General features: G+C 35.1%; 1 protein-coding gene across 1 annotated transcript in view; it reads right to left on the minus strand.

Moving 5' to 3' along the window:
- Nucleotides 1–2006: 2006 nt before the first annotated feature.
- chrnb1l (cholinergic receptor, nicotinic, beta 1 (muscle) like) overlaps nt 2007–12232 on the minus strand; it is a 38090-nt gene continuing 27864 nt past the window's right edge. The window contains exons 12-13 of the mRNA XM_030162900.1: nt 4007–4145; nt 2007–2203 (exon numbers count right to left, since the gene is read on the minus strand). Coding sequence (XP_030018760.1) covers nt 2063–2203; nt 4007–4145 — 280 coding nt within the window. The 3' untranslated portion in view covers nt 2007–2062. The remainder of the gene's footprint in view (nt 2204–4006; nt 4146–12232) is intronic.

A 12232-nucleotide genomic window follows, 5' to 3' on the forward strand; every position in this document is an offset into this window, starting at 1 on the left:
AGGAGTCAGAGCATTTGATCTGGAAAATGTGGCTTGAAATGCTCTTATATACCACTATAAATAAAGACACTGCGTTAAATTTGTCGATCCTAGTGGTTTTTCTAATCCAGACATGTGGGTTTTTCATGAATCAGCAGTCTCATTCCAGGTTTTGTATGTAACCCATCGTGTCCACTTGCATTACATGCAGAACCTGCCCAGTTAAAGGCATATAAATCACGAATGAGTACACAACAGAGGTGATTTTTGTGAAACACTCAATTCTCAAAATGTACCTGTGAGAGACTAAAAAGATATTCAAAAAAATAGTAGCGCATAATTTTCGTGTCCTTTTGACTGTGTTACATGCAGATTTTTGTATTACATATAATGTAAAATAATATAAAAATGTGTTTCTCTTTTTCTCAGAAAGTATATTTTTAAAGTGCTTCCAAATTTGCTTCATAACATTAGTCTACATCTGGTTTGGATTTTTAGCCCCCATGTCCTGTTTTTAGGGACCAGTTTCATAGAAGCACCCATTTAGAGAAGTATATGTATAACCATAGTTCCATATGCTAGTAAAAGAAATACACTGGACAAGGTAGCTGTGGACATAGCGCACTGTCACTTTCAAGAGAAGATTTATTTCAAGAATGTAGACTAAAAGAGAGAACATCAGAATATATTAAATACATGATGTACACAAAAATAATGTAAAACCACTGGCTGGTACCTCTGGTTTACACAGAGGGTTCTGTTTTCATGTACATGGTTGGGATGAGACTGGTCCTTGAATTCTTCTGCAACTGGCCTCATTTAAAGAGGCTGAAAACAGAAACATGGAATTAAAAAAAAATATATGGAACGTTAGATCTGTTAGTTTCCAGGAAGCACCAAGAGGAGCAATAAAAACAACAACCAAACAATGGATCGGCTTTGACCGTATGTGTGTCTGACCTGGATCACTCAGGATATGTGTGTTTTACAGGATCTAGACGTTGACCTGGAAGGTTGTTAAGGTTTAATGGCATGTATATGGAAGTAAATCTGTCTCATCAGATTTTAAATTATAAAAGCCATTAAATTTCTAGCACTGAATTTTTTTGCACTGAAATTAAGTATCTGATTTTTTTTTTTTGCACTGAAATTAAGTATCTGAATATTTTTGTCTCTCAATTTTACTATGTTCATAAATTTAGAATAAAAAAAAAATTCAGATGCAAGAAATTCAGACGCAAAAAATACAGATCACACATCCGGGACTATGGCAGGAAAGTAATCTGTCTCAAGACTCCATGATTAAAATCTATTTCTTCCTCTGTATTTAGTTTTTTTTTTTTTTAAATCAAATTATGCTTTAGATGTAAAAACTTTGTTGAAAAATGCTACAATGGGTAAATCATTTTAACACCTTATGCTGCCAACCTGCAAACTAACACTGGTTTTTCTTTGTCAGTTCCCACGTGTAAAACATTCAAATATCCAATACAGTATTGTTTCCTTATACAGATCTGCAGTTCTTAACACACATAACACAAGAACCTGAAAAACTGAGCAACTTATCATTTAGTCAGATTACTGATGTAACAGCATTTTTCCCTCTTGTGCTCTTATTATTTCCTTTATGGCCTTTATGGATTTTGAATTATAAAAAGCCATTAAATTTCTAGCACTGAATTAAGTATCTGATTTTTTTTTTTTTGCACTGAAATTAAGTATCGAATTTTTTGTTTCTCAATTTTACTATGTTCAGAAATTTAGAATAAAAAAAAAAATTCACATGCAAAAAATTCAGAAGCAAGAAATTCAGATCACACATCTGGGACACCAAGGATAAGCAATCGATTCTATCAAGTCGAACCGACAGCCAGCTAAATCAAGTTACGTTCGGTTGGTCATGTGACGCCGAAAAAATCTAGATACTTAATTTCAGTGCAAAAAAATTCAGTGCTAGAAATTCAGTGGCTTTTACAATTCAAAATTTGATGAGACAGATTTACTTCTATACATGTAACAGGGTCCAGGTGCTGTGTGTAAATGCATGTATGTGTGTGTGTGTCTGTGTGTGTTTTGTGTGGTACTATGGGAAAGGGTTGTCGGGTGTGTAGTTGAAACTGGCATCCAAGAACATGGCCAGGGTGCCCAGAGTGGTGATGATGACAAACAACCACAGGAAGAGGCGGTCCAACACCAGGGCGATGAACTGCCAGTCTCCTGTCATCTGGAGGAAACACACACACACACACACACATAATAGGACATGGGTGTTAAACATACAGTCCGTGGGCCAAAACAGGTTTGCAAAATGTTCCACTCTGGTCATATATAAGTTGGGGACGCCCAAAGCCTGGTAAAGCACGGTATTTGATGATTACGTCATCTTAAAATTGTTGCGGCCCAGATCGTCGTGTCTGGAAGATTAATGTTCCATGTGGGACATTAATAAGTGGTTTAGGAAATGCGTGTGTGGAAGCCAATAACGTAATAACGACCCATACAGGGTGGGGAAGCAAAATTTACAGTGAACATTTAGTTGTTTTTTCTCAGCAGGCACTACGTCAATTGTTTTGAAACCAAACATATATTGATGTCATAATCATACCTAACACTATTATCCATACCTTTTTGGAAACTTTTGCCCATATGAGTAATCAGGAAAGCAAATGTCAAAGAGTGTGTGATTTGCTGAATGCACTCGTCACACCAAAGGAGATTTCAAAAATAGTTGGAGTGTCCATAAAGACTGCTTATAATGGAAAGAAGAGAATGACTATGAGCAAAACTATTAGGAGAAAGTCTGGAAGATACTATTAAAGAAGAATGGGAGAAGTTGTCACCCCAATATTTGAGGAACACTTGCGCAAGTTTCAGGAAGCGTGTGAAGGCAGTTATTGAGAAAGAAGGAGGACACATAGAATAAAAACATTTTCTATTATGTCAATTTTCTTGTGGCAAATAAATTCTCATGACTTTCAATAAACTAATTGGTCATACACTGTCTTTCAATCCCTGCCTCAAAATATTGTAAATTTTGCTTCCCCACCCTGTAATGTAATAAATTTGCAATTTTTAAAATGTAATAGGCCAGTAACGTCCTAACTGGCCAATAACGTAATAAAATTCCTGAACCGATAACGTAATATCTTTTGGCCAATAACGTAATAACTTATTACGTTACTGATAACGTAATAACTTATTACGTTATCAGTTGGTTATTAAATTATTGGCCTGGTAAAAAAAAATTCTTAATAAGTTATTGTGTTATTGGCCAAAAGTTGTTACGTTATCGGTTCAGGACTTTTGTTACGTTATTGGTCAGTTATTACGTTATTGGCCGATTCCATTTTAAAAGTGGCAAATTTATTAAGTTATGGGTTGTTATTATGTTATTGGCTTCTACAGCGTGTCTTTGTGTTATTTAAAATAAATTCAGCTGCAGTAACCAAGACTGAGGTCTCTCACTTTAAGATGGGAAATGCAAATTTGCAAACACCGGATAGTGACAGACCAAGATTCAGATGCATGAGTAAAAAATATGGACTAGATGTTTAAAATGGGTCTCTGAATGGATTGAACATGATGGCTTTCCTTCTGAAGGTACCTTGTCTTTACAAAAATTGCTTAAAGTTAAAGAAAGTGTACACAGAAAAGGCTTGAAAAAGGTGAATGATCTAAGAGGAAAAAAAAAAAAGAGCTATCATAGGTGTCCTATAAACAGAAGACTTATGGTCAGTATTAAAATCAGTATTAACACACTTACACACAGAAAATTGCTCATTATCTGTAGGTTATTGTGCTATTGTTTTGACCGGAGTTCAAATCTGGCTGCATGTGGCCCCTGAGCTAAAATGCGTTTAACACCTCTGCAATAGGACTGACTGTAAACACTAAGTCAGCAGTGTACTGTATGTATGCACTGACACATCAACATCGCAGGGGAACATTTGGAACACTCCGTGCCCACAAACTGCAGACAGACTGAATAACAACCTGCCTAACAGAGCGTGCTGTGCACATTTCTCACCGTGTCATCTGTGTCCTGTTTCTTTAGCTGCTCAGTCATGTACGTGACTGCAGCGATGGCCGACTTCAGGTTAGGAGGGAGGATTAGACAGTACCCATCAGTACCTGGGTGCCTCTGGAGCTGCACTGTACTCTCACATCTGAAAGACAGGACACAGCTCAGGAAGTTCTGTCAAAGACGCCATGATCATAAACATATGAAGTGAAATCCAGGTTGGGTTGGTATGGGGGGTCGCCGTTGGTTCTATGGGGGGGGGGTATACTTTGTGTGTCACAAAATCTTGTATCATAAAATGTGAATTTCTTTCTATTTTTTTTTTTTTGGATTGTACTTTTGGAGATGCACAATGATAATAAATAAACTAGAAAAGCACTCCGAGAGCACAGACCTCCGCCAAGGCAGATCAGTGCCCCCCCCATCACCACCAAATTTTAATCATTTGTTCCTTGTGCCAATATCAACAATTCCTGAAATTTTCATCCAAATCCATCAATAACTTTTTGAGTTATGTTGCACACGGACAGAAAAAAGACAAACAAACAGACAGACAAACCAACGCCGGCAAAAACATAACCTCCTTGGCGGAGGTAAAAATTAATTTAAAAAAAAAAAGGAATATTAATATAATTATGAAGTGAATATTAATAGAATTATTAATATTATATATTAATAAGGCCATTTACTATGAGCATACTAATGAATTGTTTACGAAATCCCATATTATGAAATTTAATGATTTGTTGCACTCTTTCTTTAACCATAATGTAAATAACATCCCACATACTAAGGGTTTTTCGACTGGCTGCATGCATCCGGGCCACTTACGTTAAGAAACCACTTCAGTGACTATTTTTGGTAATTTCCACATACATTACAAGACAGTGACTGCACCAGTTAGAGTAACTGAACAATCTCAGGTCCAGTGTGGTCTCCAGGGTCTGTAAGGTCCACCTCTGCATGAACAGTTAGTGGACCTGCTTTGTTAGGTACCATGAAGTAATGGTACTAATGTAAGGAATGACGTTCAAAGAGATAAAGGTGTCTGGATTAGCAGTAATGTTCTAAAAATGTTCTAAAAATGTTCTAAAATATATGTTCCTTTCACCTTACATGTGTTTGTCTTGGATTTTTGATATATACTTCTTGGATTTCCTTTTTTTGCGACTAATGGGTAAAGAACCAAATATGGTAACTTCATTCACCTTGATTTTCTACATAAATAAAAATTTCACAAAACTGATAAAGTCTTGTTAGGTCCTCCAATAACAAACTAAGGTTGAAATTTTGAACTTATGAGTATTTCTGAGTGCCCTATATAGGGTTAAAGCAGGGGTCTCAAACTCATTTTCTTTCAGAGGCCAAATTCAGCCCACTTTGATCTCAAGTGGGCCGGACCAGTAAAATAATAGCATCATAACCTATAAATAATGACAACTCTGATTTTTTGTCTGTGTTTTAGTGCAAAAAACCCCCAAAACATTAAATTATGAAAATACTTAATTTCATAAACTATCCAAACAAAAAAAGATGTAAATTACCTGAAAAAAAAAAGAAATTTCTTAAGAAAAATACGTGCAATTTTAACAATATTATACCTCATCTTATCTTTTATACATGTGCATTATGGATCGGATCTACAAAGACACTAAACACTTATTAACAGGTAGAAAATGGTTAAAATTGTGCTTAATTTTCTTTAGACATTTCAGGTTGTTCATATTTGTTCAGGTTATTCACATTTTATTGTTACAGGATAGTTTGTAAATGTAAATATTTTCATAATTTAATGTTATTTTTTGCACAAAAACAAAGAATAAAATGTAAGTCGTCATTATTTATAGGCATAGTGTAATATTTTTTTCATATCAAACCATGAAGAAAATATGGAGTCATTTTTTGTTTTGCTATTGTTTTACTTGAGATCAAATTGGTCTGTATCTGGAACCTGAACGAAAATGAGTTTGACGACCTTGACTGTGGAATTTTTGCATTGCATTTTTTGCAAATTCATCCCACTGGCCAGACTGGATTGTTCAGGTTATTCTCATTTTATTGTTACAGGATAGTTTGTAAATGTAAATATTTTCATAATTTAATATTATTTTTTGCACTGAAACAAAGACAAAAATTTGAAGTTGTCATTATTTATAGTGTAATATTTTTTCCACATCAAACTGAGAAGAAAATATTGAGTCATTATTTTTTGTAGGTTATAATGTTATTATTTTACTTGAAATCATATTGGTTTGTATCTGGAACCTGAACTAAAATGAGCTCGACAGCCTTGACTATGGAATTTTTGCACTTTGTAAATTCATCCCACGGGCCGGATTGGAACCTTTAGCAGGCCACATTTGGTCCCCAGGCCATATGTTTGACACCCCTGGGTTAAAGTGATAAAAGCTACAGTTACTGGTGTTTTCACCACTCGACACAGCTCTGAAGGAAAAGAAAGGACTCCAGTGTTTCTTCTACACAGCTTGAGTTGATCCCAAAGGTTATGAAGGTGCTTCCATTCCACCACAAGTCACATCAAAACAATCATTTAATGGTCCTACACAAATCTTTGTCTTCACATCATAGTGGATTTACTCTGTGGTGGATATGATCTGAGGCAGTGATTCTCAACTGGTGGGCCGCAAACCCGTTTTCAGTGGGCGTTTGTCTAGGCCAGTGTTTCTCAAAAAGTGGGGCAGGCCCCCCCAGGGGGGTGCAAAGGCTTGCTAGGGGGGACATGGGATCATTCCTGGGTGTTTTTTCTTCAGGTTCGAACATGTAGCAGGTGGAACTAACATTTTAGCGTTGGAGCACCCTGGACTCATTTTAGGGACGTACAACAAACAAATCTACTGCCATGGTGATCTGTCACTGGACTAGACAAAGAGTTTAGGTTTGGAGAGTGGACAAGGACTGGACTGGAAAAGAAAAACATGCAATGTTTGTGTTTTTGCACAGTTTGTACAGTTTGCACTTTGATGTTCTCAGATGTGCAACGTAAACGGGCTCACTGCAGCCACTGATGTTGTTAAAATGTTCATCTTTGTTACCAAAATGTGTTTGTTGTTCTAAAAAAAAAGTACCTTATTGTCATAGTTGTAAGATAATTACACATTTCCTATTTTTATTTTGAAAAATAATGTCTCAGGGAGCAGTCTTGTTGAGTTCATTTGTATTGTTCAATCAAAAATCTACGTTATTTTTAATTTGCACAACAAATTATTCAAGGAAAAGCAAAAGTATTCTTACAATATTGATGTTTCTTTCAATAAAAGTAATAATTGCACCACAGGTACAATGTTGTTGGGGTTGAGGGGGGCTTGGAGATTTTTCGTGCTCCAAAGGGGGGCCCGACAGAAAAAGACTGAGAACCACTGGTCTAGGCAAAAAAATTATCTGAACTCATAAAGACCCAGTGTGACTTCTGTGAAAGTTCCCAAATAACTTTTTGTCCATATTTAACATTTCTTAAGTAATTTATCACCATACATCATAATATTATCCTCTATATTTTGTGTTTTTTCAGTGAAAATCAGGTATTTTCCTGTATTTCATTTATTGATCTTGTACTTTAATCATCATGATGAGATTACATTTGAGGGTTATTATATCAAAAACAGGGAAAACTTAAGAAAAAATGTACTTTTTCAGCAAATATATCATTAATTCAACATAAATCAAGTATCTCCATCCACTGTCATTGATCAAACTGGGTCAAAATAGGTTTTACTGGTGAACCAATGTTACAGAAGATGACGGTGTCTCCACGGTAACAACAGAGCCTCTGAACGTCCATATGGGTCATATCTGATGACCATGAAAAGATGACAAACTGCATTTTACACCAATTATTTACATGTATTGATAGGATTAAAGGATCAACAAGTATTAAACAGTTTAGATCAGTAGATGATTTTGGTCACCAGGGGCTGTTTGGGTCTTTATGGGTTAAGAAACCAATCCTGTGCTTTATTTTTGGTGGAGCCAAGTGCTGCCCATTCAACAACAGTAGGGGGCGGTAATGTACTGTACTGCTAATTAACACCATACAAATCACAGCCTAAAAGTAAACCCTAAAGTTTCTATTTATATTTTATGGTGAAACTCACATATGACAACGACTACATCAGATATGGTTTTACCTACATTGGACAAAAACCTCAGTGTGTTTAAATTTTTAATAAGTAATTTTTTACTGAGGTTTTAGTTCAAATGTACCCAATTTAGTGTTGAAGTGAGTATTTCCATATTTAGCGTCCCCACCTGCTGGTCAGTTTGGTTTACCATTAAACTTGTCTTCTGCGTTGCCATACTGTGATATTCTGTATTACCTCAGGTTTAAAACACACCATCTTTTTATTAAATACATTTGAGAAGTTTAACTGTTATCAGTTTGGGTTGTGGCTTGTCTATGAGGGGTGACAGTGGGTCCTGAAGCCAGACCAGTTGAGAACCACTGATCTAATGGAACAAGAGTCTGCAATCTGAGGTGATGTCTCCAAATGTTTAGTTTATATATTATAATTTGCGTAGCTCCATTATGATTAGTTTTTTTTTAAATTAACTTGGATTTGGGTGCTTCTATGAAACTGGGTTCATTTTGGTACCTGACACTTTTCTAGCTTTTTTAGACCCAATAATAAAATATACATTTAGACATATTTCCCCCCAGGATGTACCTAATGATGACCTCAGATAAATGCAAACAAATTATACTCTTGCTCTGAGCCATCCCAAAATTAATTAATTTTTATTAAAATATTGGGGCCAAAAATAGGACCAAAATTGGGACATAAAAAGCTACCTAGGTGTCAGTGCATTTGATCTGAAAACATGGCTGTAAACGTCTTATATAGCGCTATAAATAAAGACACTGTGTTAAATTTGATGATCCTAGTGGTTTTTCCAATCCAGATATGCAGGTTTTTCATGAATCTCAGTCTCATTCCAGGTTTTGAGTGTAACCCGTCGTGTCCACTTGCATTACACGCAGAACCTGCCCATTTAAACACAAATAAATCACGAATGATTTTGCAACAGCGGTCATTTTTGTGAAACACTCTGCCTTGCATATTTACTTCCATTCCAAAAATGTACCTGTGAGAGAAAAAACATTTCAAAAAACAGTAGTGCTTCATTTTTGTGTCCTTTTTACTGTGTTACATGCAAATTTTTGGATAAAAATACTATAAAAATGTGTTATATCTGAAAAATAGTTTCTCTTTTATCTCAAATATTTATTTTTAAAATAGACCCAAAGTTCTTCCAAACTTGCTTCATAACATTAGTCTGGTTTGAATTTTTAGCCCCCATGTCCTGTTTGTAGGGACCAGTTTCATAGAAGCACCCGTATACAAAAGCTGATTAAGTTCTAATTGTGCAATAGAGCTCTGCTTAATCATAAATCCAGATTTAATCATTTTAAATACGATTTAGCCGAATTAAAACTATTCTTAGATTAGGTTAATCTATCTTGTTGCTGCTCAATCTAAAGCTAAAAACGACTCATCCAAATGTGTCTGTGTCTATTGTGAAGAGTCAGGCTAACATTCAGACACATGCCCTCTGGAAGGAAACACTGACACCCTTCACAAACGCTCCAGCAGCTCAGATTTATGTGCAGAGTGTCATGAGTACGGCATTGCTCACCCTTGTCTAAACAAACCCTCAGTGACATTATCTGTCCAGAGTAGGACGTACTGCAGACGCTGTACAGAAGTAGATGTCTCCTAATGGACAGTGTGTGTCCTTGTGTGTGTGTGCGTTTCCTGCAGCGTCTCTGAGCACTGACTGACAGCACCCCCCCCCTCCCCTGACACGGGGGTGACTTTGACACAATACTAGGTCAACATTTATGCGATACCATGACCTTTGACCCCCTCATTCCTTCCAAACACAGCTGTTCCATAAACCAAAACATATATATGTACAGAGTGTGTGTGTGTGCGTGTCGTGTGTGTGTGTGTGTGTGTGTGTGCACTCTCAAAAATAGAGGTACGAGATCAGAACATTTATGTACCTATAAGTACATTTTTTAAGAATGTTCTCTCAAAAGTCCAATATTGGTCTTTAGGAGGCCAGAATTGCACCTTTAGACTATGAAAAAGGGTCCAAAGTTCTGTAAAGTACAAATTTGTACTATAACGTACCCTGTAGCATTATGAAAAAATGTGTGTAGACCATGAGAATAGGCTATAGGCTAGGAGAACTGAACTGTAGGACTAATTATAGTTCAAACATTAGGCTTAGCACATTATTTATTATATATCATACTATAATTACTCTATATTATGTTTAATAATAAGTTGTGTTTTAATTTAATAGCCCAATTAGCTCAATGATAATAGCCGAATAATTTATTTAGCTTATTAGAACCTCTGATTATTGCCATAATCTCTGTTTTATCAAGTTTTCATTCACACCTCCATGTCTTGATGTCGTAGCTTGCCTATGCCGTTTTTTTTTTTTTGTTTGTTAGTTTTTTGTTTTTTTTTTCAATTAGGCCACTGGTTCAAACTTTAACCCTTTCATGGATAGTGGTCACTAAAGTGGACAGCTGTTCTCTTGTATATTCATGGGTTTTATCAGCCAACACAGTGGACACTTATGCCTCATCCCATACAGTCCAATTCAAACTTACTGTATCTATGCCACTCTTGATAAAACCTGATCTGCAGTAACATATTTTAGTGTACATCAATAAACAAAACAGGGTCTTTTTTTTTTTTTTTTTTTTTTTACATATTATCTCCATAAAGTGAATAATAACTAGCATTAGAATACGTTAAAATGTGGGATTAGCAGCATTAAAAATGTTTTTATTGCATAGTTTTCCATATCACTTTCTAATATTAAGCTTTAAATACATGTTTCTTTGCTTCAAAAATTAAATGCATGGGGTCCGGGTTAGTGTATGTGTAAAAAAAACAACAACAACAACAAAAAGAACAACAAAATCCATGAATATACAAGAGAACAGCTGTAGAATAACTGTCCACTGTAGTGACCAGTGTGCATGAAAGGGTTAATTATTATTATTATTATTATTATTATTATTATTATTATTATTATTATTATTATTATTATTATTATTATCACCTTGCTACTTGTTGTTTATAATACTACTTTACAATGTGAATTTGCCTGTTTTTTTTCCAATACTGTTTTCTTCTTTAGTGTTATTGTTTTACTATTTTCTTGTGGTATTTCTTGTGTATACATCTGGTGTTTTGCTGCTATTGGAACCTCAGTTTCCTGAGGGCTCTGCTCAAAGGATCAATAAAGTTCTATCTAATCTATAATCTATAAATCCTTCAATGCACTCATGATGGTTACTGACTGTTTCAGCCTGATCAGTCTACTACACACAGTACACCTTTATTTTAGTTTAACTTCAGTCATTTATTTATTCTATCATTTTATTTGTCTCCCATGAATAATTCAATATCAAATTACGTTTATATCTACAAAGTCTTTTGACAATTTAAAAAATGGATTACAGAAACAATTGATGAGATATGTTAATCAGATTTGTTCTATGTACTCAGTGGTTATCACAGTTTTTAATCACATTGTGTTTGTGTACCCTGTTAATGAAAGAGGTTCTGTTATTACTGCAATTCGTCACCACAACTGGATGACCTTCAACTAACCATCATTTTCCAGGTAGATGGTGCACCACCACATTGGGTTCCTAAATCCAACATTTACAAGGGGATGGCCCAAGTACCTGAACACCTCCTTAACCAGATATCACTGCGCTGAACTTCCTTCTGTGGGTTTTTGTTAAAAATATCATGTATCGAACAAAGATACAAGACATCAACGATCTGAAGCAAAAGTTCACTGATGAGGCGATGATCGACCATGCAGATTTAGACTTATTTGTACTTAAAGACAGAGTCTGTTCATTTAAAAGTTATTTTGTTTCTTTGCATATTTGAAATAAATAAATAAATAAATAAATAAATAAGTAAATAAAACAAAACAAATAAATGATACAGCCAACATGGCAAGAAATCTCAACTCTTTAACTCCTTGCCACCGGAGCTCAGAAATACCACTTCACTCATTATTATTATTATTATTATTATTATTATTATTATTTTAATCCAATACAGCCTGGATGTGCTTTGTGGCAAAAGCAAAAACAAAAAACTTCGATATCTACTTTTCTTTTTGTAACAATTTCCACAGATTTGTCTGTTCATTTGCTTTTGTAATATATTT

This window comes from Sphaeramia orbicularis, chromosome 18 (assembly GCF_902148855.1).
Source record: "Sphaeramia orbicularis chromosome 18, fSphaOr1.1, whole genome shotgun sequence".
Lineage (NCBI taxonomy): Eukaryota > Metazoa > Chordata > Actinopteri > Kurtiformes > Apogonidae > Sphaeramia > Sphaeramia orbicularis.